The sequence below is a fragment of the Ptiloglossa arizonensis genome, chromosome 10 (genome assembly GCF_051014685.1).
Source record: "Ptiloglossa arizonensis isolate GNS036 chromosome 10, iyPtiAriz1_principal, whole genome shotgun sequence".
Taxonomy (NCBI): domain Eukaryota; kingdom Metazoa; phylum Arthropoda; class Insecta; order Hymenoptera; family Colletidae; genus Ptiloglossa; species Ptiloglossa arizonensis.
Genome location: NC_135057.1, coordinates 15,832,040 through 15,858,905, shown reverse-complemented (window position 1 = coordinate 15,858,905; position 26,866 = coordinate 15,832,040). Strand labels below are relative to the sequence as shown.

Genomic DNA, 26,866 nt, shown 5'->3' with positions numbered 1-26,866 from the left:
AATAATTATGTTAACGAATTCTATGCTGTTAAAAATATCATATGAATATACCGTTCTGAAAAATTTATAGTGGTGAAATATTAGAAAGTGACTATTATTGTTGTATCCTACATTCTGAACAAATGAGCCACAAAACAGTTATATTTCCATGATAGGTTAATTTATTTACGATTGACGTTAACACTGTTTACTGACTACGTCTGTTTCTTGTTGCGTCTTATTAAATTTTTCTAAAAAAAAAAAAAATACAGAAGACAAAATCGATGGTTAAGTTTATTACTTAGTTTACTACTGGTTATAATAATAAGGAAAAATAATACTCAAATAACAGTATTCTTATAAAATATTAGGTCGTCCCATACATTCGTGCCGCTTATTGCCCTACTATTTAGAATAATATTTTAAATATACCTTTAAATATTATGAAGAAATGTAATCATCCTCGTTCCACGAGCTACTAACTTTTTCGGCAGACATCACACTAGTAAACTAATTTTATAGTCATAAAATTTCAACTGTTTTTCATTGAAGTATTGTTTAAGACTGTTTTTTTCCGAAGTTTATATTATTGAATTTTTTGTTGCTAAAAAATATTGTACTGAACAAAACAAGTGGTAATCCGATAATACAATGTCCGAAGAATGTGATAAATGTAGTGAAATTACTCAACCGAATTCATGTGATTTTCTTTGTTCATTTTGTGCCACAAGAGATCTTGGGTTGACACAGTGAAAAATCACATCGTTCCGATTTGAAAGTCTTGGATGTTTTTCTGTTATTTTTTCTTTTAATTTGTTAAGTTAAACGCAATACACGCCGGCATTAATTGCTCGGAAGCAACTTCAAGAACAAAATTCTTTGATTTTTCCCTGTACAATCCCAGAGAGGAGAACTTTGTGAGGCTGTAAACCTGTTTTTGCAACTCATTGATGGATCTTCCCTTCTGATTCAATTTCATTTTCTTTGGTGATTATTATACAAAATCAATTTTTCATCCTCAGTTACTATACGTTTCAAAAAGTACTCTTTTTCATTGCATGCAAGCAACGATATACACATTGCCGCATATCAAGGTGATTTCGTTTTGTGAGCTGGTGCAACAGTCACACTTCTAGCTTTAACACCATTCCCTCCTTGTCTCATTTATCATATTACCAATTCTATCCTTGTCTACCTCGAGTGGATGTCCGGAGCGTACCTGATCTTTTAGATTAAAATTTCCTTCTTGAAATCGATCAAACCACTTTCTGCATGTACGAGTTGATAGAACACGTTTTTCGTAAACGGTAAAAATATTATTTGCAACGACTATTTGTTTTTCAGGACTTGTACAATATATGACGACAAAAATGAATGCCTTTTCTAGACTAAACTTAGTTACTCTGGCTGCTTATCGCTTCATGTTTACAAAATACGACGCGAAGAATATGAAGACATCCGTAGCATGAACTCATGGGACGATCTAATAATTTTCATATATGTATTGTATGTATAAAATATATACAATCGTTGACCAATCAATGTTCTTTTAAGTTAATAGTAATACAATGAGTAATAGCAAATATAAGAGATTGTTATGGTAGCATAAAGACATTAATCAATAAACTTCCAATTCAAAACGCTGTTAGAAAGAACAAAAGCATTACTATATTTATTTTGTAGCTTCATGTATTGTATTATTGTACATATACATATAAAAATCGATACAAGATAGAAGTAAAATGAGATTCTATGTTTACACAACGAAGAAAGCATTCTTAATTACTTTGCAAGATTTGACATAAGTACGTGATACGCGCGTTATTTTTGATGAAACGTTCCTTTTTTAAAAGGAAACATACAATTTTGCAAAGAGATTATGTTACAAGGCACGCAAAATATTCAATTTTAAGAGAACACTGAAAATACATGATTTTGAAAATGTTTGTAATTGAATTATGTATTCAATTTGAAGAAGAATGTAAATAGAAATGGCTTTAGTAAAAAAATGTCTTGTAAATACATCAGATACGTATAATAGTCATCTTATTGCTCTTTTCCAAAATTTATCTAAATTCCGAACTTTACAACCAATTAATGAAAGAGTTTTACATACATTTCACAATAACACGAAGCATAGGAATGTAAAAAAATATTAACTCTTATAAAAATGTTTGTTTATTTATCTCAATAGTATAATGAGACTGATCTTTAAATCTGTAACTAATTCTAGCATTGTCATTCGTTTGGCAGGTAGAGCAATAATGACAGCCCTTTAAACATTATCTAATAATACGTATAAAAAGGTTTTATAAAAATTTTTATGAAATTTAATTTGTCTGTATGTATACTGCAAACACAGAGAACCGTGTCTGTCATCAAAATATGAACATTTGCGAGAGAAATGAATGGCTTCGAGTACGACCATGGAAATATATTTCCACTTAACAAAGACATAGTCCTTTTAGCAAATAAATTATATACAAAAAGATATTACTAAATTAATAGCTAACTAGTTTCTGATTAATATACTAAATACAATTAGCAGAAACCAAGTATCTTTTCATTTGCAAATAGTATCTGCTTTCATTTTTAAAAATGCTAAATATAAATTTTGCAATTCTTGAATGTTTTATCATTTCAGTTTGATATCAATTACTGTTTAAAACAGACCAATAAGTTAAGAACTAGCCTATTGCAATAAAATGTCATGAAGTTTTACATAGAACAAAATATTTAATTGAGAAGTATAGGATCTAGTAAATCATTATGTAATACTAAACGAAAATATTGTAAACATCAATAGGATGCCAAAGTGAAAACATTGCGCGATTGGCATACATGTTAGTAGACACAGAACATTTCTGCTTCTAACAATTATTGTTCAGTCTCACGTGTATCTTTTATGCTTTCACATAGGTCATAAACCTTAGATATCAATCTATTCTTTTACATTCAGTAGCGAATTCATTGAAATATTTAACTTAATAAGCCGCAATTGCTCAAGTTATTTTTGATAATGACATCGGTTACCGCATCGAACACAAATTGTATGTTAGACGTGTCAGTGGCGCACGTGAAATGTGTGTAAATTTGTTTCTGATCTTTCCTTTTATTTAAATTTTCGAATTTCATTTGAATATAAGAAGCACATTCTTCGTATGTATTCGCACCTTTATATTCTGGGAAACAAATAGTCAATGGACTCCTTGTGATCTTCTCTTCAAAAAGATCTTTTTTGTTTAAGAATAAAATGATTGATGTTTCGACAAACCATTTACTATTGCAGATAGAATCAAATAATTTCATTGATTCTATCATTCTGTTCATTTCTTCGTCTTCTGCCAGAACCAAGTCATAGCCACTTAGTGCGACACAAAAGATAATAGCAGTAACACCTTCGAAGCAGTGTATCCACTTTTTTCTCTCAGATCGTTGACCTCCAACATCAAACATTCTAATAAAAGAGAAAAATAAATCTTAGCAATTGTGTATGATAAAAAATTTGCAGACATATTTTAACAGTAACTTACTTGAAATGTAAACCTTTAAAAGAAAAGTGTGTTTCTACTATTCCTGTCGTTTTTACACGTGTTCTGAGAACATCCTGTTGCGTAGGAATATAATTAAGTTGTGCTATGCGGTCTAAAGCATTGAGGTAGTACGCAGCCGAGTCATTGAGCTGGTATTCCCTACTACGGGTGAAACAGAGCTGTACTCCTGCATCCTGCCATAATCGTTTCATTAATAGCACCAGTTCCCCAGTTAGCTCACCCTCCTCTGCTGCAGAAGCTAGGGTAAAGAATTGGCGTGCTATGTCCTACAAAACAATTAGATCTTGCTAACACCAATGAAATGTAATATAACTTATAGAATATAATAAAAGCTAATAAAACACAGAACATTTTATTTCAACAATAATATATGTATACCGCTTTATTGGGGTCTGCAAAATCAATTCTAAGTTGTCCCATAGCTCTAATTATTGTCATTAGACTTTGAATCATGTTACTATATACCACAGGTTTATATTGTTCACATTCTTCTGTGCTATAGCCAGTTTCGTGTATAATTTTCATTTGTTTCACTATTGTAGATTTCCCAGATTCTCCCGCTCCTTGAAATAAAAAAAAACTTCGTCTAAATCTTGTAATAAAACGTAAATATATTCTTATATTAGCATAGCGTACCGTTTTTTCTATCTACGAGCGGCAACATATACAAATTAAAATCATAGAAAAGCGCGCACACAGGTGTGATCGAATGAAGAAATCCAACGCATTATCTAAATGAATCACGTGAAAACGATGATTCAAGTTTTCGGAAAATCACCCGCGCTCTACTTCCGCGATTGCGCAAAACCAATAATTGATTAAATCACGACGATTGATGCGAGGCAAGAGGAACAGCATTTAAAATAAAATTCGTCCAAAATGTTCCGTGAGAATATCAAACGCGCGAAAACAAACGGAAAAAAATACGTTTCCCTTAGCAGCCGAAGCCGCCCAGTACGATACGATCCACTCGTACGATGAAAACCGCAACATCAAGGAAGAGGACATTTAACATTCAACATCGTGAGGAAAGTGGCAAAGGAATGACAATGGAACAACGATTTTTCCAGAGAGAAATCGTATTGAAGGAGAAACAAGACGAGAAGAAATTACCGAGCAGGAGGAGCTTGACCTCGCTGGCTGCCCGCTCGCCATCGGCTCTGAGATCCTTGTCGATCTTCTTCGACCTTTCCGCAGCTTCTTTCTCGCCGGTGGTGCTCACCGCGCAGCCCATCCTCGCCGGTGGTCCTCTCTCTGTCCGCTGGGGAAAGAACAGAGCACCATGCACGGCGTCTCTATTATTTTTCCTTGAAACAGACGGTTTTGTTCGACCGCGCTCCCGTGTAGTGACACTTGTTGCACGGACGTGTGGGAACCGCCCGCACGCGGTTGCCCTCGCATACACGCACCGATCGAACACGCACCCGCGCACACTGGCACGCAATTCTCCTGTCGGGTGCACGTATTATCGTGCGATACGTGCATACGCGCGATCTGTTTCGCGAGAGAACGTTCCCCGCTTTCCCGTCAAAGACGATGACAATGGCCCGAAACTGCTGTGCACCGCACGAGCCTCGACGTACCGGCACCGATTGCTTTACGTGCCAGCCCCTGTGCGCCGCTCCTAGGTGCGCAGGACCTGGTCAGGATTCGCGGAAATCTCTCGATCGCGATCCACGGGCCAATCCGTGCAGTGATCGTCAGTCATTTTCGGCCAATGGAAACACTAATGCGACCGGACTCGATCTAGCCTCCTCGCGCCATCTGATGCGCGTGACGTGCGATCGAAGATCGGCTCGAAAATGGGAAGATTCGTCTCTTGTAATTTGTTTCGATCGATGACCGTAGTTCGCATCATATTGGGCCAGTGGGCCTCATGAGGTTACTTGGTTTGTATATAGGGGTCCGATTTCCGGGCCATCCTATTTAAATCTTAAGTGACAAAATGCGCGCGCACGCAAGAATTGAGCGCACGTACCCGATAACATGGATTCATGCCGAATGAGGAAAAGTCACGAAATTTCGCTTCCCTTTCACGGTAACGTTTGTAGCTGTCGCGCGACTGCAACACTAGATGACGTTATCTAAGCTTTATAATAGCACATCAATGCAACGAACCGATTATTATTTATCAAGTACTAATCATTTGAATAAAATATGCAAAATATGGATTGCAAATACCAAAATTTACTCTCAAAACATAACGGTACATATTTAATAAACAATATTTCAATCCTTGGATCGATGATCTACTTTGAACCGTCAGTATCGTAAAATTGATGATAAAGTATTTTGTTCTTATTGTAGGCACTCGTGTATAGATTGGGATTATGAAGGAATTTTATAATACTAGAAATGAATTGGAATATATAAAAGTTACATATATAATATTTCCTTAAAATATTAATAGTTACAAATTAATCATTTACTATTGTTTTGTTTTGCTTCCTAGTTCGAACAATTCGAATTTAGTAAATATTCATTACTTGTTTACGTTCGATACATACACATTTGTTTGTATACCGAAGTAATCGATGACCTATAATCACCGTTTAGATTCAATCGGATCAGTAGGTTTCGTCGTGGACGGATGAACCGGTATCCAAGCACCGATCATGGTATCCTTAACGATTCTAGTAAGTCTGGTATCCACGATGTTTATATTAATCCGTTTCTCGATACGCGAAATGAAATCTGAAATCTTCGTTAAATTCTTGTTACTCCAGCTTCTGCTCGGTTGCATCAGTGTCAACATTTTAGTACAGGCTTCGATAAACAATTATTTGAGCGAAAAATTGAAGCAAACAAAAGCTGAAATAGCAAAGCTTTACTTTCAAGAGGAAACACCAGGTAAATAAAGTGTACTTAATAGTATGATTCTGGACAAAGTATAATTTGTTGTTTTGGTTGAAAATCTGCAATTATAGTTCAGAGAAAATTTTACAACGTGCAATGGAATAAGCGGTGGCAAGAGAGCCTCAACAAGGAACGACCCTTCATAGTAAACGCGTTTAACAGAGTACTCTTCGTCCAAGGGAATCGTGTCGTGGCATTTTCCATCGACACGCCTCTTTCAAATCAGACCTCGCTACAGGAAGTCATATTAACCCGTGGCGATGGTTCCATTAAATTTCTCAGGGTATGCAAAATAACATCGATCGGTAACTCGAGTTTAAGAGATGAAATTACTTTCCAAAGTTTCGACTCTTCGCTACTATCGTCTAAATTATCGAAATTAATTATCAAAATTATTTTTCAACGAAGTTTTTTAAAACATTGCATTACCTTAATTTTCTAAGTTATCAATATTTTTGTAAAAACGAAAACTATTTTGAATTGTATTCTGAATTCACGATTGGATGTAACTATTTAAATCTAATTTATATCTAATTTGTATCATCAGAGGGATGAAAGCTTTGGAGAATAATTTCGTTACAACTCGTACTCGAAACTCGAGCAATATTTACAATATCAACGTATTTATTATTTCGCGTTCGTGAGATTCACCGGTCAAATGACATCTTATTGGCATATGTAGACCATCGTCTGGAAAACCATATTTTATCTGTTGGTTTGTTACGAGACCGGCTCGTGCTGTTTGTATACGGGAACGGATAATTTCCAATTGAAACACCGGCAGACCATTCAGCACAGGGGACATCCCATGGACGCTAGCTTCTTCGCCCGCACCAATCGACTTTATCTCGTGGTAGCTGATAATTCGGGACGATTCACCGTACCATCTTTGTAAGTTACTCGATCGAACAGAGTCGTTCGTACGAGTTCCTGAATAAATTTCACTCGCATCCAACATGATCACAGTCTGGAACATCGCGCTAATTGCAATTTCCTTTCCTCCTCGGAATCGAAACCATATTCATCTTACTCCATTTTCCATTGGTTTAGGATATATCATTGGAGAGGTACGTACATGGACGTAGTGGCGGAAGTGATGACTACGGCTGCCGTGTCAGTCACCACGTTCAAGCACAAGCAATCGACGATTATAATCTTCGCGCAAAACGACAAAAACGTTCCCGGTATCGGCTCCGTGGTCTACGAATTTAAGGAGACCAGCCCGGACAGAATACAGTTTCTGTCTACGTACAACCCGGTGTCCGTCCACCATTACAATCACGCGGGCTACAATTTTATTTTCTTGATGAACGAGCACGGTCCAAGCAATTTGTTTTGGTGGGACGGTCCGTTCTTTCTTCTTCGACTCGTATTTCGTTTCTTTTTGTTCGTTCCTAGTGGAATATTGCAAAGTCTGTTTTATTTCCAGGACAAGAATTGCTAAACTGGCAGAAGATTTTTGAAATCAAGGCGCCCAGTTCGGTCCACGCTGTCAACGTAAACGATGACACCTTCTTCTTAGTGGGCCACCAGGTAAGTGTAAACTTTAATTGCGCGATGCAAACGACCATTGAGAAGCTGACGTGTAAGAAATGTCGATTGCATTCGTAGAACGTTCTGCAACTGTACAAGTTTGAGAATGCATCCGATTGGACGCTGTTGACCTCTAAGAAATTGCCGGATAACGAAACAGTAATCGATGTACAAGTCCGAATCGACAAATCTACGATGATCGTGATGCCGGTCACCGTGAGCCTGGATAATGTTTACAGTATTGGATCGTGGGAGTTGCAGATCAAAGAATTTCCTTCCGGTTAGCGTTCCCTAAAGAATTACTAGAGTCGAATGAACGAGGATAGTGCCCAGCTTCGTTATTTAAGCTTAACACGTTGCACATTGATTTTTCGTTTTCTTCCGAATGCCTACTATCTATTAGTTACATCGATTCGTTGCGAATAGATATATTCGCTTCAAAAGGTAATCAACGTGTTAAGTGAGGATGTTTCGAAGTAATCTTAGAAATGAGATCTATTTACCTTGTTTACTTTTCCACACGAACTCCGTGCATTTATTGTACACTTTTATCAACAATGGGTATGTTTCTCGAATCTGTATCACTTCCAGAGCAATCAATCGGGAAGGCCGACGTCCTGTCGAAACACTTATCGAAGCTTGTCGAGACATTGCAACGAAGAAAACCGTTGATAGAGAAAGCTGAATCTTCGTGGTCATCTTTGTTGCCGGTAAACGAAGATTTGAACATCTCGGAATCCCTAGTTTTGTCAGATTTAATATTGGAATCGGGAACCTTAGAAAACATCGACGTCTTCGTGTCCGGAGACGTTGTTCATCCGCGAGAGCTCGAACAAAATTTCGATACTCTGCTTCGCGACGTTGACGATATTCTAATAACGTCGATGAATCTCTTAACACGGAGTAACGTAAATTCGTTTTTCGGCGATATCATCGTCCAGGACAACGCGTTCATCGAGAAACTGAAAATTGACAAGATGAACGTGGATTTTCTGAACGATATTGATATTCGAGCGAACAATGACGATTCGATCGAAGCTACAAAACATTTGACACCTTTGCACGGGAAAAATATTACTGTGCACCATCTCGAAATCGATTCTCTTTGCGGGATTCCGTTCAAATGTGAGTTCAACGCTATCCTCCGATGGGGGAGTCCACGTAGGTTTTAATATGAGTTTTAACTTGATGCTTCAGATTGGGCGACGAGTAACGACACTTCGAGAATGGAAATAAACCTGGAGGCAGATAAAATCGAGTTTTCGAACGACACTATACTTTTACGTTCGAACATCTCGTTAACGAGATTGAACGTGAAAACGTTGAACGACGTGAATATTACTGAATTTCTCGACGAACTGTTCATTCTCCATAAAAATCAGAAAATTAGAGGTAGATGTTTATTGAATTTGTATGGACAAATTATGAGCGAGATTTAATTTTAAATACAATTTTTCAGGGAACATTACGTACACTAATACATTAAAAATCCACAATCTCACGGTGCAAACATTGAACGGGGTATCATCGGAAAGCTATATGACCACAAATACCGAGCAGAATTTCGACGAGTTTTTCGTAAAATCGCTTCAGGTGGATCATTTAATCGCGGATTCGATCAATGGCATTCCCGTGTCAGGAGCTGCGCGAATATCCCGTAAAAATACTATCAAAGGTATCCGATCGAGTCGACTTACTTTTCGTGGATTTTAGAATGCGTTATTTTACAGGAAAAGTGGAAGTCACGAGCATGCACGTAACCGACAAGCTGACGATAGAGTCCGATTCTATACTTCCGATAACCAAACGGTTCCAAATTTACCCGAACGTTACCGTTTCCGGCGACTTGAAAGTGAGAGCTCTCAATCTGGACAAGTACTCGAAAATATTCGTGAACGATGAAGAATTGCAACTGAGTCATCTCGTTGAGAATTTTTGGACGAAATCGAGCGATCAGGTGATCGAAAACGATATCGCGTTCGAGAATAATTTAATCATCGACGAATTGCACGCGAAATACTTGAACGGATTCGCCGAAGAGGAATTCTTGTACACGGATGCGACGGTTGTTCCGGAAGTTTTCAGAAATCTGCATTTCGAGAATGTTCACGTCGACGACACGTTTTTCGCGGAAGGAGGAAACAATAGTCTCTTCGACATCGCTCATGAATCGTTAACGATTCGAGAAAGACTGCACTTGAAACATCTTCGCGGAAACAAGCTGTTCGTCGATGTTTTTAATGGCCTCCACGTGTCTGATATACTAAACGGAAATCAACCACTCAGCATTCCGAAAAATATGAATTTCTTGACGATTCGAGCAAAACAAGTAAACGTGGACGAGTTCGATTTTCTATTCATCAACGGCGTGGATAATGCCACCGTCTTCGAAAACCCGACAAACGTTCGAAAAGATAAAAAATTGGATGTCTCGATGATTCCAGTGCTTCGCGTTGAGAATCTCCTAGTCGATAGGATCAATGATATTGAAATGCAGAAACTGACGTCGCTGCGTAACACGACACATTTAAAAAATCTGGTGATAGACGGCGACCTGACGATAGAGGGTGATTTGAGAATCGAACGGATCGACGATGCACCGGCCGAGATTTATCTAAAGAATATGGCTAAAATGGACATTGTGTTCGACACCGAAAAGTCGTTCGATGAACTGATCGTGCAAGACGCAACGATGAAGTTTCTACACGACCGTGACATGACCAATTTCTTCGAGGGTGTTCTATCGAAGTCGACGGAACAAATTGTACCCGGGAAATTCTCTTTCTATAAAATTACAAGCGGCAACGTTGTAAGTAGCTTCATCAATGATCGTCATACTTCCAAATTGACGTGGATCGATGTGCCCATGTTTCTCAAAGGGAACGTCACGTTCGACGATTTGTACGCGAATAACGTTTTAACGAAGACATTGAATGGCCAGGACGTTAACGAGGTACGGTTTCAATCTAAATTATACAGGGTGTTGTGCAACGGGCAATGTATCACCTTACCCTGTAGATCTTTATAACAGCATCGAATCGTTCGATAGGTAAAATTTTTTATTTCAGTTGTACGAGAACTTGCTCGACGTACCAGCGACCAAAATCAAAGAATTGAAAGTGAGCGGAAATATTTCTTGGAGCGTCGATTCACCGAACTCCAGCTCATTGAAGTACATGTTTGAGAACGCGTTGAACAAGATCACGGATCAAGTTATTTACGGTGATACGGTCTTCAAAAATGATGTGTCGATGACGATAGCGTCGGGAGGACAATTGAAAAATATCGATACAATACGTGATGTAGTAACAGACGCGGTGATCGATAATGAAGGTGTCGTTGAAGTAGCTGGGACGAAGGTCTTCAAGGAAAACTTATCGATCAACGTATTGTCAGTGACCAATAATATCGAGATTTCTGTCATCAATAATGTCGACATCCTCGAGTTCAACAATTCCGTGGTCAGGAAAGATCAGAATGAAACGATAACCGGACTCGTAATTTTCCTCGAAGAGGTTGCGATCAACGAGTTGCTAGTGAATGACAGCATTCACGATATACCTTTGACGGGGTTGGTTCTGGCGACCGATATGCTACACTGTAATGTGTCCTTTAAACATCTTGTCGTGAGAGATGTGCTCTTAAAAAATTTGGACGGTGTAGACTTCAATGAATTCGTAAAAAATCGTGTAACTATCGATGGAGATCACGACATACTTACCGACGTGCAATTTAACGACATCATTGACGTAACAGGTTCGATATTAATGTTCTAATCGTGCCTAGTTTAACAAAGGTTTCGATAACCGAACTGCGTGCTAATAAGTGATCAACGAATTTCAGGATACGCAAACGTGACGCGAATCAATGGAATAAATCCTTCCGATTTGGTGCTTGACGAGATGGAAGAAATGCAATACATATCCGGCACAAAGACCTTCGAAGAAGATGTTGTGGTGAATGGTAATATTTACGCGTCATTGGTCAATGGGATGAACATATCCTCGAAGTACTCGACCGGTGTACAGAACGACGAAAACGTGGAAATCATTGGGAACTTGGTGAGATCGATTGTTTCGGATACACATGAATTTTCACATTTACAACATACCGAGGATGATTAATTTCGATCTTCTTACGTTTCTAGACTTTCGAGTCGCAAGTCAAAGTCCCGGAGAATGTGTTCGTTTCAAAACTGGTAAACGGAATGAATTTGCACACCGTTCTCGATGATACGAGAACACGGACACACGAAACAGTTCAAACGTTCCTACAAAACAAAACCAAAATGGAGGACAGTGTCGCACAGTCCTCGCTGATTTCTGAAAAGCTAAAGAACACTTTCTCGTATTTGGAAACGGAAGAGACATTAAAGATTCAGGTACCCAACATCAAAACGGTAGGCGTTGTGTATTATGAGGGAATAACGAAGCTGAACATGTTTGGGGAAGAACCAGGACCTGTCTGCGGACTTCCTCGCAATTGTTTCTGTCCAACGGAGTACGTGGCCGAATTGGAGAAAGACGATTGTCGCGTGTGGAGAACGAACGGCTCTACGATAGTGAGGAACTATCATGAATTGCATAGTACATTCGGCATAAATGTAATAACTAACACAGTCTCTAGTAGTCCTGAGTGTACCTTAAATAGAAGCGAGAACGAATTCACACAGATCTCCTGGATGAAATCTAGAACGATAGAAACGGGAGACGTACTGGCCAATGTGAAAGAAACGTCTTCCACGATTCGAGGATTTATAAAGGATGCGGAAGTCTTCATGGTACACAACCGTATGTAATAAAACCTTTTCTCGCTTAATAATAAAACCATTTGTTTCTAAAACAGAAAATGAGCAAAGAAAAGAATTATATTATATATTTCTCCGAGTCCTTGTGCTGTTTCATTTCCGATTTGCTAGCTGGAGCCAACAGTTACAAGCTCCTGTCTATCAGAGTTTGAAAGTGCAATCAAAATTCCTGACAAAATTAATTACAATACCGACGAAATGTTAGAAAGTCATTTCAAAATGACTAATAATTATTTATCGATTTTCAATGCTTTCAGATACTGCTTTCGTGATATTGGCAATACACTACGATGCATTGAAAGCGTCACATCGTACAGATTCTGTAATCTATAAGATCAATTTCGAAAATAATCTTTTGTCGCTGTATCAGAAACTTTCCACTGATGGTGCCTGGGATATTGAAATCTTCAAAATGGACCACCACGATCCATATGTACTTGTAGGTTGCTTCGGAGATTCTGAAAAATCTTTTTTGTATAGGTTGAATGTAACTACGTTTAAGGTGAGAAAATTTAATTGTTAGATATCAAAAAGTATCTGCAATAGCAATAATAGATACATTCTCTTTAGTTTGTAATACTGAGAACTTTTGGAGGCAAGACACGTAACGTGAAAAGTCTGTTTCAAGAAAGAGACCATTTTGTTTTGTTAGACGATTTCGATACAAATGCAGTAAATATCTACCGTTACGATCCGGTGTTTGATAACTTTTATAACTATCAAAGTCTTTTCCACGATTCAAGAGTCAATGGAATCGAATCTTTCTACACAGATGGTAAAAATGGCGCGTTACTATTGCAATAAAATAATATTGTTTTTTAACTAATTTCTATCATATATTTCAGAGTTCGGTAAAAGCGATTCTTTTGTTATCGTCACGACGGAGAACGACAAGTTTTATATCTACGAATACATGTTTGCCCAGGTAATAAAGTATACATGTGAATATTAAATGTATTAAATTTAATTTCATTCTTGATTTTACGAAGTGATCATTTACAGAAATTTCAAATGCGAATCCATCATCGGATGGATGATCTACAAGCAATGGTACCGTTCTACTATTTCGGAAATCACTACATTTTTACAGGTACAAGCACAAATAGCACGATATTGCGAATTGTGCAACAAGGACCTCATTAAAATTTGTACGATAGTCTTAACTTCAATATTTATCTACCATTATTAATATACAATATTTATTTGTATATCAATATATGAACATACGTTATATATGATATAATGTAAAGTGCATTAAAACATATGTATGTATTTGTAATTCGATAGATTTGTAACATTCATTAAGTTAATAAAATGTTCCATTTGAGTAATTTGGATAATTCCATTTCGAAGCAGGTTCGTATCAGTTGAATTGCGCCAGCGCGATTGTGACAGGACGATTCGATTTTAACTCATTCATTCTACATCAAGTAGATTTAAAAGGTGAACAAATGGCATAAAATCACCTATTAATTACTCATACGAGTAATTAAATCTCATAGTAGCAAAGATCTTCAATGCAGACATAATATTAATCGCACGGATTCTTTTATCAAAACTACTCAAAGCATTAAGGTTTCACATTTCGACGAAGTGGAAGCCATTGAAGTACATTGAAGTTACCCGTTGTTGTTCGGTTATATTAGAGTGAAGTTTTAAGGTACATTCAAACACAAATATCTTCGTTCCGTCCCGAAAAGCATTAAAAACAGTGCGAAGTCGATGACTTAAGTTGTAACTGTCAGTGCATCGTTTCGTCGAATTGGACAATTTATTTTCTATATTTCATTATCACGAGCTATTCGTAATTGGTAATATAATTTAACGTATTCAACGCGATCAAGATAGACAAAATATTTTTATTATCGTGAAATTATTGAAATACAATTAATGAAATCTAATCAACTCTTGTTTCATCCGGCATGTTTTATTGGTTATGTTAATACACGTCGAATCGGTGTAATAAACCATTTAATCGTTTATTAGAACAAAATTGATAGTGTTGTTATAAGTGACGTCGTTGAAACAGTAATTGTTTCTTTAGATTAATCAAAACACTTTATCATCGATAATATTATTCGTAATCGAGGTACTACTTAGAGGTTATGACACGTATCAGAATATTTTCTATTACAGTATTATTAAAAGTTCTATATTTTATTCTAATGTTACAATACAATATTAATTATAAAGTAGTACGTGACGTAATATTTTTATTTTAGACATAACGGTTCTTTTGAAGCAGTAATGGCTGTCAAGGGACTGATAGCAGCAATTGTTCAGTTTTTAACCCAACAATTAGAGGATGATGACATCACAGCAGACTCCAGAGAGAGCCTTGAAGTGGCAATACAGTGTTTAGAAAGTGCTTATAATGTACAAGCATCTGATACTCCAACAAATTTTAATTTACATGATGTATATACATCTTTTGTCGAAAATACAAAATCTCAGTCAGCTCCAGAAGCTACATCCGAAGCTCCACCTGAAGTTATACCCGAGAATACACCCGAAGCTACACCTGATGCAAAAGCCGAAGCTGAAACATTAAAAAACGAAGGAAATAATCTTATGAAACTTTCAAAATACCAGGAAGCAATTGCCAGTTACACAATGTATATAATTTATGCTAAGTATAAAGAATATATAAATATATTTTTGAGAATATAATTTTTTGGTGATGGAATATTATTCGTTTAGGGCAATACAATTAGATGGCCGCAATGCAGTGTATTATTGCAATCGTGCAGCTGCATATAGTAAAATCAACAACCATCAACAAGCAATTGAGGATTGTCAAACTGCATTGTCTATCGATCCCACTTATTGTAAGGCATATGGTCGATTAGGTCTAGCATACTCCAGTTTGGGAAAGCATAAAGAAGCTAAAGACAGCTATCAAAAAGCTTTGGAACTCGAACCTGATAATGAAAGTTATAAAAACAATTTGCATATAGCAATACAAAAATCAGCAGAGATGGCTATAAATAAGGGAGTATTTCCAGCCATAGATTTTAGTGCACTCTTGAGCAATCCTGCTCTCATGAATATGGCAATTCAGATGCTCTCCGATCCAGTTATGCAAAATACGATGAGCAATTTTGTAAGTGGTAATGTAGGACAGAGGGGACATATGGAAGTACTTCTAGATACGTAAATATTGTTTACAAAAATTATTTTACTATTGTATATAAGATGCAGCATAATTCATGGTATTGCCAAAATGAGGATGACTGATTGTGTAAATGTAAGTTAAAAATTTAATTCTGAATTTTCAGAAATGAAATTCTGAATTAATATTTAAATGAAGAATCATCCCCTTTTCGGTCACATCATAAATTATGCTCTGTACAGTAATCCATGCAGGTACATTATATTTAATACATTTTTAGTGGTATGCAATTAGCGCAACAGATGCAAAATGCCAACCCTGAAATGATCGAATTCTTAAGACAGCATATGGCGGGATCTTCAAACAATCCTGAACCACCACAACAGAATTAAAAGAACTATGATCGTGAATTGTTACAAAGATCCTATGAAATTGAAAACAACTAAATTTAATTGATACATAGAATAGTCACAGAACATTGTCTGTCATTTTTTAATATACTAAGAAGAACAAAATTATGACTTAAATTAACTTATATTACCATGATGTTAAACTGATATTCATACATATGTAATATAGAAACTTTCCTATAACTTATTTATTGAATAAAACGTAACAATTTGCTTTTTGAACCTGTGCTTGCAATGTTTGGTATGAAAATATTAAATAAATATCCAAACATAGTGAATATTTTATGAACAAGATAAATAACTAGTATATGTTAATTGCTATTCCTTTTTATGTTGTATAACATATCGACCTAAAATTTATTTTAATTCTTATTGATTTATGCAGTGTAATAATACATATTCTTACTTATTTTAGTAGTAATTCTATGTATGGATAAAACATTGCATAGTGAAAATCAAGAAAGTAAAGGATAAATAATTTTGTCTCATGTTCCTTCCATAACATGTGCATATTTTGTTATTTCAAATTAGTTATGAAAATATATAAAAATCAGAACACGCTTAATAATTCTTAATATTATATGAGAATAAATTTTTAATAATGCATGCACATAAATGGAAACAAATGTTTCAAACACATAATAGATCGAATCATTATTTTTAAAAAGTTTGCAATTTGTGTTCCTCTTGTTATAATTGTCAAAAATAAAAACTATGAACACATTCTGCTTTAACAATATTTAATAGTTTATAGAATTCTTTTGATTACACAAAGTCAAAGTAAACAGCTCCCTATTTATTTTTACTCACTTATTAGTTTTTATAATTGGAATTCTTTTTTGTATTTCTTTCGGTGAATTTTTAAACAATATTTAAGTTTACATTATTGAAACAAACGGGATAAGAACATTTGAGAATTTGAATCTCATTACGGCATATTCTTTTAAACTTGTAGTAGTATGCGACGCCAATTTTGCGTACGTCATACAGTGACATCATTCTTATTTAGCACGTACAAAGCCCGCGTATAAACACACGAAACATTTTTATATTTCGTGCTCTAATTTGTTTTCAGTGTGTGTGCGTGAATACGTATTTGCGGGTGACTGCAAATGCCATACATCGTTCAATTCTGCAGATGAGCATTATCGTCGATTAGTCTTTCTTTGCCGGTAAGTCTCCTTGCCATACCATTGCAAATGCCTATTTTTGAATTTCGATGAAACCGTTGAATTACTCATAAAATATACACACATAAAAAAACAATAATTTCAAACAATTTCATCGAATTTGTTATATGAAAGGTATATTTTTTTCTTCTTCCTTGTGTCGGCTAAATTAAATTTTTTTGCATTGTTCAGGCGATATTCTGAAACATTGGTTAACTGTACCGCTCAACACTCGTTAATACACACTATATCTATCGCATAAAGTACATATACGATTCGACATGTTTGTTTCTCGAGAGAGATAACATTTATATTATCGGAGATGCGATAGATGGGAAAAAAGTTTCCATCTTTTTTCTTCGCAAAAATGGTTCGTGGAAAGTTTTTATGTATTTCACGATCACACTATTAGTATCGTGATTTTCACGTGTTACGTACCAGGGGCGCTGAACAACGAAGCCGCGATGCAGCATTATTTACATATTTTCCAACCCTTTCCGTCATCCACCCACAAATACATCCGAGAAACATGATGCGTGCGCAAAGTCCCTCCACAGGTTCGGGACGTGCGCGGGTGGCGCATGATTCGCCGGTTTCGGAGTACCGCCCAGGAACGTGTCGTTCAACGATGCACGCGCAAAATATTTTTTCCCTGTTAAAAGTAAGCCACATTGTAATAGACGTATTTATATCGATAAGTGAAAAATTATTATGTTCGCACCTTTTTTAGAGGAACAAATGATAACAATTGATTGTTTTACATAATATTGTCGATACAATTTACTTGGCTTTCAGCTTTGTCTCATTTTTTCCTACATAAAAGATAAACATTATAAAATATACGGGAGAATATTCAAATACCTATAGCAGGAAACAAATAAATAGAGCATATAACTACTATTCAAGTTTTGAAAATATTGTTATGCTTACAATAAACTATAACCATTAAAATTATATTGGCAATATTTTAAGAAAACTCGACAATATGTGTAAAAACTTACGATCATTTATTGCATATGTGAGTTAATTTATACTATCTACTTATATTTTTTAATTTTTCGTTGTAACCTTTGTACAGCTTATGCTGAGTATCAACTACGATAGACGTTATCAAATTTTTTTCAAATTTTGCTATCACAATCCTGATAATTCTATACTACCGTAGACATAATAATATTTTGAAATTTTCAATTTCACTCACCATATTTTGTTTATAGAAGTTTTCGATTGCAAGTATTTGATTATGTTCGTAACGCACTAGACATTGTAAAACAAATAGGACATACATCGGACCGTGAGATTCGCGTAAGAAATCTTGAGAACGTGAGGGCGTTCTGTAAAATCACAGGTGGACCTTAGAGGTGTTGATACGGTCCTGGGTATAGTGTTCCCCCACTACTCGATTGCCGCACACTCAACAGATTGAGGTGTGGCCATCGAGGGCAGCCATTTTCTTGACTTTCTGTCGCTTAACATTTCAGGTAAATACGCAATTATTTCTTAAGTAATACTGGTTGGAGTGGTGCGAGGGTGTGCTGTGCTGTGTGCCCGGGTGTTCTAAGCGTGACGCGTGATCGGTTTGTTAACGCCGTGACCGGGAACACTGTGTGTGTCAAGGAGGGAAAAAAAACCTCTCCTCCTCCCGTGATAGAGAGAGGGCCGAGGGAGTGCCATGCGTTACGAATCCACGGCATCTTCGCACAACGACTGTTTAGTTTAGCATACAAGAAGCTACGCGCTGTCTCCTCGCGGCTGAATTCGATCGCTGATCTGGAAATGCTCGTATGAGCCTTCCGATACGACCTGGGTTTTAGTTCAGTAAGTAAATCGTCTCCCAGGCTCTAGACCCCTGCGTCGCTATCCTGTCGCACCCCCAGCGCCCCCATCCTCCCCTCTGGGACCGTCTTCCCCCTCTTACTTCCTGCCCTCTTACCCCGTTACGCAGCAATGCACTTCCGGCTGTGCAAAATTCGGCAAAAAGTTCTCTGGGTCTCTCCTTTGGAAACTTAAATAAAGATCTGTGTTGCGGGTCCGTCTTGATATTCCTCTGTACTGTCGTCTTCGCCATCGTCGTCGTTTTTCACCCCGTTGACGACGTCTCGGATCTGCGATAAACAAAAGGTCGGTACGTTCTTTGACACAGCAGGAGTCGCGTTTCTGTCCATTCCGACCAGTATTCCGCGTATTCTCTGTTGCTCGTGCTTTCGTTTTTTCACCTTCAGGATGATTTCATCGGAATTTCCGTTCCGCTGTGATAGAAATGCCAATCGAACGTGCGTCGATTTTCCGTGAACGATCGACCTTTGTATATTTAGAATAGACATATAAATGATATACTATTTGCAATAGTTTATACGTTTAGGCAGATAGAAATTGAAAAAAGTTATTTGGGTTTCAATTTATTGGGTTACTCAGGTAAAAGTCTGCATTATTCTGTGCAACAAACAGTTTTTGCAATTATCAACTATGCGGAGTCCAATATTTGTACAAGTTGTATTGCCACAACGTTAATACATAACCCTTCTTACTTAATTGATACGTACAGTCTTCTGTTCATTTGCATTGCTTTTGCATACTAGACAGTATTCAATGCTAAGATCCTTGCTTCCATGCGAAATGTTACTAAATGCTTTTTAACTTCCGTTACATGGAACAATAATCTTTCAAAGTAATTTGTAAGAAACAAGACATATGTGCCATTTTATCAGAAATTTTTGAGCTAGAAGTAATTACTCTGTTTTCTTTGTACATTAACAAATATAATCTATGTAAAATATGAGCAATAAATACCTAAAAGAATCAAAAGTATATTTAAAACCATATTTGTGTTATAATGAAAACATTAATAAATCAAGATTCCATGTCAAAGGAGTTGCAATGCCAGCTTACATTATAACATTTTATATTTTTGTGAATATACACATATTTATTTATACGTGTGATTGTTTGTTAATAAATATTCAATAATTATAAAACTTTATGAAGCATCTTATCTCTGTACAATGTGAATGTACTGCCTATCGCATTTAATTTATGCTTTCTAAAAATAATTTTTAATGGGTTCACACACTTTTTACTAGTGCATGTTTAATACAAGGAAATATTGATCTTATATGTTCATGCATGTTCTTGGAGACATTGTTATTTTGTTCTAAGGCATAAGGTATAGTCTTACATGTGTGTCTTAAAATATAACTATAAACAATTAATGTAGTAATATGCAAATATCATGGATCTTTGTTCTTGAAATTGAAGATGAAAAATTAAATTTTAATTAATTATTAGAAAAGTAAGATTCAATGTTAAGGTATTTAAATGACAATGAAGATACATAGTCTTTTGTATTATTGTACAAAGGCCCTACCTTATGCAATTAAAAATTGTGTCAACTTTTATATAAATGTGTACACGAGGTTGTTGATTATGACAACATTAAATCCACATTATATTTAGTCTTCTGCAGACTTGCAAAGCCTTGTAGTATTCACATTTTCACATATCGGAAGGAAAGAGCTAAGAATCAAAATTCAAAGGCATCATACATTGAATCATCATAGATTGTATTTAATACTTTTACAGATGTTTAAGTACATAGCTATGACAAAAACAAGACATATGCATATATATTTACATTTATGATATCTGCGTGGTATATGCAATTATCTCGCAGCCTCCTATCCGTTCTAACATATAAAATGTCCACTTAAAACAGAGAAGCTGAAAGAAAGACTAAAAACATGGGATGCAATGCGGGCCGATGCCTCGGTCCAGACGATACGGGGTACCCTGGATCAGGTACGACCCAGTCAATATCCTTTAAATCTTCAGCCCTCGTAGGTTGCTTTCTAAATAGTATTAAAGTAGACTTCAGATATAGAAACAAGAAAATATTACCTACAATACCCACTATATTAGTAGCTGGCAGTAATGAAATTAGACACAAGTTTTAGTAATGTAAATTTAAGTAAACCAGAGGGCTTTAGGAAGTGTATGCTATTATACACATGTGTAATGCTAATTCCAATTTAGTATAAAACTTTATTTAAAAATAAATGAATACAGTACTTTTAGGGAACAAATTTTATACCCTACGAGGTTTGAATCCGAGTCGTTGTTTATTGCATTGTCAGAAAGCAAATCTAATACGAACGGTTTCAAAAGATTACCCTGACTTCTTCCTAACTCTCTCCTGAAGAATGCTTATTCTCAGTCCTTTTCATTGTTTCTTTTGTATCTCTTTTTATGCTCTCAGATCTATCTATTTAAAATTGCTTTTTACCTGTTTGTGCCTCATCAGGGTGCAGGAGAAGTAATTTCTTTTAACGGTGACATTGATTCCATTTTTTCAGCACTCCTTGTGTTTCCTATTAAGTTGTGATTACCTTATGTGTACTATATGCTCACTTGCTGCATGCCCTTAGTTGAAATAATTTTTGGTGGTGTTTCCCAGATGATGTTACTTTGGTTGATTCAGATTCATTATCATTAGAATTTCAATAGTTTTTAAGGTACTCATTACATCTGTGCTACATAAAAGTGCAGCTTAGAAATTGTTAATATATAGAATATGATTTTCTCGCTAGTATTTGCAACTTAAAAACTTATTTACATATACACATATGTATATGTATATGTATATGTATATGTATATGTATATGTATATGTATATGTATATGTATATGTATATGTATATGTATATGTATATGCGTATATAGGATAAAAGCATAAGAAATTATAATTGCATATTTTTCCTATTTAACACATATATGAAACTTAAGTGTACATTCTGTACCTACTGTCCATCTCTGGCAAGAAATATAGTATGAAAAATACAGTACTTACTAAAATTTAATAAGCGGAATACACTGTGAATAAATATATTGTAAAAAATTATACTATTATTTGTGCATAGGTAAGTTATTAGGACAATATTATAAAAATTGATATGTAATCTGTATAATCAGTATAACAATTTCCAAAGATTTATAAGTTATCTAAGTAAAAAGTTGTTACTAATGTGTAACATTTATGTATTTCTTGCTTTTGCGTTAATAAATATTTTGTAAAAATCAGAATTAAGTGCGTAAGATCATATTTTAATGCTACAAAATTGTAACAGAGTAGTAGTAAATGAGTGTGTAATTATTATCGTTTTAGAATTCATGGCAGCCATTAGGAAGAAATTGGTTATCGTGGGTGATGGTGCTTGTGGTAAAACATGCTTACTCATAGTCTTCAGCAAAGACCAGTTTCCTGAAGTATACGTACCCACGGTATTTGAAAACTATGTCGCAGACATTGAAGTCGATGGGAAGCAGGTGTGTCCTACAAACAATTACTTCATGTACTTTCTTTTGCTTTTTTTTAAATGTGATTAAAAATTAAAATAAAAAATTTATATAACAGGTGGAACTGGCTCTTTGGGACACAGCTGGACAAGAAGATTATGATAGGTTGCGTCCACTGTCGTATCCTGATACTGACGTAATCCTAATGTGCTTCTCTATCGATAGTCCCGATTCCCTGGAGAACATTCCCGAGAAGTGGACACCAGAGGTGAAGCACTTTTGCCCAAATGTGCCCATTATCCTTGTTGGAAACAAAAAAGACTTGCGCAATGATCCTAATACCATCAAGGAACTTAGCAAGATGAAACAGGAACCAGTAAAACCAGAAGATGGTAGAACCATGGCCGAGAAAATCAACGCTTTTGCTTATCTTGAATGTTCTGCTAAAAGTAAGGAAGGTATTAGGGAAGTATTTGAAACAGCCACTCGAGCTGCACTACAAGTAAGTGTTGTTTGTCATAGATTTTTATACAAATAAATTAATATCAAAGAAGTGTTAGTCTAACAATTATCTGAATTCGTAGGTAAAGAAGAAGAAGAAGGGAAGATGTTGGCTTCTTTAAGTAAAATGCCAAGTGAGCCCAATAGTGGGCTAAATAACGGAATGCGGAGTTAGCTGCAATGAATTCCATTATTTAGCCCGCTAGTTGTTATGCCGGAGACCCCCAGCGGAAACCATAATATAACAACTTATCTTTATTTTACACAATAAAACAAATCTCTATATATATATATATTAAAAAAAAAGAAAAACAACCACAAAACGCGCTCGCAATATGAAAAACTGTCGTTGATGAAACCGGAGACTTAAAACGTTGACTAAATTCAATACAAGTATATGTGCTATATATGAGAAACCATAATGTATATTGTAATGATTACTTGATTGTATTTTTTAATGGTAATGAATTGTGCCTCGAGTTTAAAGAATTAAACAATTGTCATACAAACTATTTACATTTACGGTACATAATTATCTATATCATTGTAGTAATTATTACTATTATTATTAGTATTTCATTACTATTGTATGCATTCTACATCTCTTTTTTTTAATCGTAGTGGCTGTTTATTTTTGGTAATAAAAAAAAATATGTGGAAGAAAGGAACAACATAGTTGGGGGAATTCGTAACAAAGTATAAAAGGAGAAAGGGGAGAGTAGAAACATAATATGCAATGCAAAGTCATAGAAAGCAATGTAAGAATTTAAAGCAAAACGTTAAGAATTCCAAATGTTGCGTCGCTATTTTATTGAACCATCGCATTATCGATATTAAACAAAAAAAAGTAACAAACATTATATTATAATTATAAAAATGCGTAAGTAGACCAGCGGATCACTTTGATCTTTAAGAATACCAACTAGGCTAAATGTATTATTATTATAATTATTATTAATTATTATTATTAATTATTTTTATTATTGTAATACGATGACACTAACATTACGGATTATAACAGCGGCTATATTATATTTATGTATTTCGACAACACATCCCTTGTACCCAATCAAGCATACAAACGATGTCCTAATTTGCGTTTTATTACGTGATATTTTTCAAATTTATCCGATATGATTAATGTAATCGCGGAATGTTTGTGGGTGACTCTATTAATTTAGAGCGAACAAATTTCACAGAACATGTTAGTTCTCGTAGTGATATTGTGACCTACACGATGCTTTCCAAAATTATTCTAATTGAAAGTAATGTTTGTTTTTCAAAACACCGGTTAATTTACAAGTTTCAAGTTACCTTGTAAAAATGATTACCGAACCTGTTGAATCATCCTGTACTTTCCTCCCTTAACAGTTATTTTTTTCTCATTCATTTGTATACATACTATTCTAAACTTTTGAACTTACGCGTCTTCTATTAAAACTAATCTTTAAGGTTCACAAGGTAGTTGTTTTTTGCAAGAACTATTGAATTAAAGGCTGCAATGCAGTCTTAACCATTGATTCAATGAATGACTGTGGAATTGTGTTCAACAAACTTTTTTTTACAATTAGCAGTACTACTGTTGAATTACGCTTTTAACCAGAACTCTGAAAAGTTGCAGTCAAACTTTGCAGCGACCATAAATTTTATTTGCTAACAATTAACAAAAGTGTTGAAAATGAGCGCCATTGATTAACTCTTTGAAGCACAAAGTTCAGTGAGAATTTTGTATAATCTTCGAATAAAAAATACCGTTCGCATTTTTTAAACTAATTGTCAAAGGGTTAATGAACAAATGGCTAGCAGAAAAGTTCTGAAACTTAAAACTTTCATCTTAAGTTCGACATAAGTTGCAGAGTTTGGAAGTGTTGTTTTAAAATAATTTCTGAAGGATGTACTGTTAATTACGACTGTATCAGTTAATCCTTTATGGACCATTTCTCTAATGCTGCAATAAATGCGATCGTAAGTTGAGACGAAACAAATTATTAAAAATTTGTACAGGTAACTCTATTACAATTTTTATAAGGAAATGCTGTGGGATCGCAAAAGGTATTAATGTACCGTCTTTTTTCTTAGAAATTACTATCGCCTTGATCCTTATCAAAAAAGTGTCTGTGAGACTGAGTTTTCCGTAATATAATGCTTTAATAAAAGCAGGAAAAAGCGAACAAGCTAATCACATTTTTTATAATAGAGATTAAATATTGTTAATTGCACAAAGTTCTGAGATAAGAATAAACGTTTTGAAGTTCTTCTATGACGAAGATCAAAGTGACGATAACTCGTGTAAATTGTAGTATCCGTTCAATTCATTCTTATGCACGAAAGAAAAGAGGTAAGCGATATACGAAACGTTTTTACTATTTCGGATACCCATGCTGGTCCATATGGGATTATAGATTGTATATAAACTTTCACCGTTTTTAAAATAGATGAGGTAATGCCGCGATGAATTTCTTGCATGATTTTTTTAGCATTTGTCTCTTATGGAAAGAGTACGAAAAGTACGAACAGTTTTCTCATTTTCTTACAACAATGTCGTGAGCAATACATATAGTAAGCGTATCATGTCATTTTGATTTTGAGCGTTAAAAGTTCATGCTGTTATATACACAGGCGAACAAGAGAGAAAAAAGGAAATGTCTTCTAAGTCTCCGCAGTCCCATACAATTATTTAGTACTACGACGACATTGTAATTAGTCGTGCAGCTAAATAATATAAGAAGTTACTTACGAGAGTGAGAACTTAGTATTTCTTCAATGATACCGAAGTGAAAACTATTTTTTATGATTATCAGGGAAACGAATTCGAGTGAGGTTTTCGAGTTCTAGCAAATTACTCTATAATTAATTAGCTTTTATGTGTAAGAAGGTATTTACTCCACGATTGCTATAATAATAAATTGTAATTAACAATAAAACTTACTTATCAATATTTGTAAATTACTACTATCAGAAAAATTTAATGTGCGCAAAATTCAAATATAAGAATTCAGACGATAGATAAACAGAAAATTCATAATGATACCAATACTCGTTAAATTACTCATTATAACATTATATTTTTCATGTTACCATTAACATCCTTAAATTTAAATGGAATTCGTGTTCGTACATAGATGTGAAAACATATGGAGTATATTGTAAATTTTGATTTACAAATTTTCTGCGTTTCAAAATGTTAGTGTCTCCTAAAAATGGTATACTAGGAAGTTTTAAGAGTATAATTATTTTAACAAGGAGTGTCGTTAGTTGCAATGCATAAAATTTCATATAAAACATTTTATTCTTTGTATAAACAAAAATGTATTAACTTCAACCTAGCATAGTGAAATGCAAAAAATGGAATGGAGAATCATTCTTAGATGTAGTTCATTGAACTGGAAAACATTGCCATGATAATTATAAATCAGTTCTGCATAGATTTACGCGATATCATAATGTTAAGTAATACATGTAGACAATCCTATACTAATTACATTCCTCTTCGCATTCAAATATTCTGTAATAAGTGCAGCACGTGTAAACCGAAAGTATTTCCCTTTCACTCAAACTGTTTCTAGAACTAGAAAAATTATTAGCTCTTACATTTAATTGTATGTCACTCTTGTCACACTTATAAGTCCCACAAGGAAAATTTCATTCCGCATTTTG

At 35.1% G+C, this 26,866-nt stretch overlaps 4 protein-coding genes and 1 long non-coding RNA gene across 15 annotated transcripts; 3 read left to right on the top strand and 2 right to left on the bottom strand.

Moving 5' to 3' along the window:
• Positions 1-325: 325 nt before the first annotated feature.
• On the bottom strand, positions 326-5,133 carry Galphai (G protein alpha i subunit). Its single transcript, XM_076321504.1, has 4 exons — positions 4,647-5,133; positions 3,912-4,096; positions 3,513-3,799; positions 326-3,436 (listed from the first exon to the last, which is right to left on the bottom strand). Exons 1-4 carry the CDS (start codon positions 4,765-4,767, stop codon positions 2,959-2,961), a joined length of 1,071 nt encoding a protein of 356 aa, XP_076177619.1. The 5' UTR covers positions 4,768-5,133; the 3' UTR covers positions 326-2,958.
• Positions 5,134-5,368: 235 nt separating this feature from the next.
• Positions 5,369-14,010, top strand: LOC143152403 (uncharacterized). 3 transcript variants are annotated; one of them, XM_076322481.1, is made up of 19 exons: positions 5,369-5,571; positions 6,090-6,169; positions 6,260-6,383; positions 6,461-6,672; positions 7,072-7,280; positions 7,440-7,735; positions 7,819-7,922; positions 8,001-8,202; positions 8,514-9,047; positions 9,120-9,314; positions 9,382-9,597; positions 9,653-10,875; positions 10,991-11,678; positions 11,766-11,983; positions 12,070-12,712; positions 12,987-13,231; positions 13,300-13,504; positions 13,575-13,654; positions 13,732-14,010. In XM_076322481.1, the coding sequence occupies exons 2-19, from the start codon at positions 6,149-6,151 to the stop codon at positions 13,870-13,872; spliced, it is 5,556 nt and encodes a 1,851-aa protein (XP_076178596.1). In that variant the 5' UTR covers positions 5,369-5,571; positions 6,090-6,148; the 3' UTR covers positions 13,873-14,010. The 3 variants fall into 3 exon arrangements, with proteins under 3 accessions (XP_076178596.1, XP_076178598.1, XP_076178597.1); XM_076322482.1 differs by lacking the exon at positions 5,369-5,571 and having other exon boundaries at positions 6,040-6,169; XM_076322483.1 differs by lacking the exons at positions 13,300-13,504; positions 13,575-13,654; positions 13,732-14,010 and having other exon boundaries at positions 12,070-12,716; positions 12,987-13,178.
• Positions 13,774-19,272, bottom strand: LOC143152407 (uncharacterized). 2 transcript variants are annotated; one of them, XR_012993570.1, is made up of 3 exons: positions 18,622-19,272; positions 17,859-18,072; positions 13,774-15,268 (listed from the first exon to the last, which is right to left on the bottom strand). It is a non-coding gene; the product is annotated as an uncharacterized LOC143152407 (long non-coding RNA). The 2 variants fall into 2 exon arrangements; XR_012993571.1 differs by lacking the exon at positions 13,774-15,268 and adding an exon at positions 16,907-17,620.
• Positions 14,240-16,477, top strand: LOC143152405 (small glutamine-rich tetratricopeptide repeat-containing protein beta). Of its 3 annotated transcripts, none has more exons than XM_076322487.1 (4): positions 14,240-14,389; positions 14,952-15,344; positions 15,430-15,882; positions 16,122-16,477. In XM_076322487.1, exons 2-4 carry the CDS (start codon positions 14,977-14,979, stop codon positions 16,231-16,233), a joined length of 933 nt encoding a protein of 310 aa, XP_076178602.1. In that variant the 5' UTR covers positions 14,240-14,389; positions 14,952-14,976; the 3' UTR covers positions 16,234-16,477. The 3 variants fall into 3 exon arrangements, with proteins under 3 accessions (XP_076178602.1, XP_076178601.1, XP_076178603.1); XM_076322486.1 differs by lacking the exon at positions 14,240-14,389 and adding an exon at positions 14,401-14,540; XM_076322488.1 differs by lacking the exon at positions 14,240-14,389 and adding an exon at positions 14,585-14,818.
• Positions 17,269-26,137, top strand: Rho1 (ras-like GTP-binding protein Rho1). Of its 6 annotated transcripts, none has more exons than XM_076322490.1 (5): positions 18,863-18,901; positions 21,133-21,215; positions 22,578-22,738; positions 22,827-23,210; positions 23,293-26,137. In XM_076322490.1, the coding sequence occupies exons 2-5, from the start codon at positions 21,158-21,160 to the stop codon at positions 23,329-23,331; spliced, it is 642 nt and encodes a 213-aa protein (XP_076178605.1). In that variant the 5' UTR covers positions 18,863-18,901; positions 21,133-21,157; the 3' UTR covers positions 23,332-26,137. The 6 variants fall into 6 exon arrangements, with proteins under 6 accessions (XP_076178610.1, XP_076178607.1, XP_076178605.1 ...); XM_076322489.1 differs by lacking the exon at positions 18,863-18,901 and adding an exon at positions 18,904-19,238; XM_076322495.1 differs by lacking the exons at positions 18,863-18,901; positions 21,133-21,215 and adding an exon at positions 17,269-17,423.
• The last annotated feature ends 729 nt before the right edge of the window (positions 26,138-26,866 follow it).

Excerpts from the sequence above, each read along its gene's own strand:
- Rho1 (XM_076322490.1), top strand. The coding sequence starts at position 21,158 with ATGGGATGCAATGCGGGCCGATGCCTCGGTCCAGACGATACGGGGTAC. Across the intron at positions 21,216-22,577 it reads TACGGGGTACCCTGGATCAG|AATTCATGGCAGCCATTAGG; the intron begins GTACGACCCAGT and ends TTATCGTTTTAG. Across the intron at positions 22,739-22,826 it reads TTGAAGTCGATGGGAAGCAG|GTGGAACTGGCTCTTTGGGA; the intron begins GTGTGTCCTACA and ends TTTATATAACAG.
- LOC143152405 (XM_076322487.1), top strand. The coding sequence starts at position 14,977 with ATGGCTGTCAAGGGACTGATAGCAGCAATTGTTCAGTTTTTAACCCAA. Across the intron at positions 15,345-15,429 it reads GCAATTGCCAGTTACACAAT|GGCAATACAATTAGATGGCC; the intron begins GTATATAATTTA and ends TTATTCGTTTAG. Across the intron at positions 15,883-16,121 it reads ATGGAAGTACTTCTAGATAC|TGGTATGCAATTAGCGCAAC; the intron begins GTAAATATTGTT and ends ATACATTTTTAG.
- LOC143152403 (XM_076322481.1), top strand. The coding sequence starts at position 6,149 with ATGGTATCCTTAACGATTCTA. Across the intron at positions 9,598-9,652 it reads CCGTAAAAATACTATCAAAG|GAAAAGTGGAAGTCACGAGC; the intron begins GTATCCGATCGA and ends GTTATTTTACAG. Across the intron at positions 13,655-13,731 it reads ACGAATACATGTTTGCCCAG|AAATTTCAAATGCGAATCCA; the intron begins GTAATAAAGTAT and ends GATCATTTACAG.
- Galphai (XM_076321504.1), bottom strand. The coding sequence starts at position 4,767 with ATGGGCTGCGCGGTGAGCACCACCGGCGAGAAAGAAGCTGCGGAAAGG. Across the intron at positions 3,800-3,911 it reads TTGCAGACCCCAATAAAGCG|GACATAGCACGCCAATTCTT; the intron begins GTATACATATAT and ends ATTGTTTTGTAG. Across the intron at positions 3,437-3,512 it reads TTTAAAGGTTTACATTTCAA|AATGTTTGATGTTGGAGGTC; the intron begins GTAAGTTACTGT and ends CTCTTTTATTAG.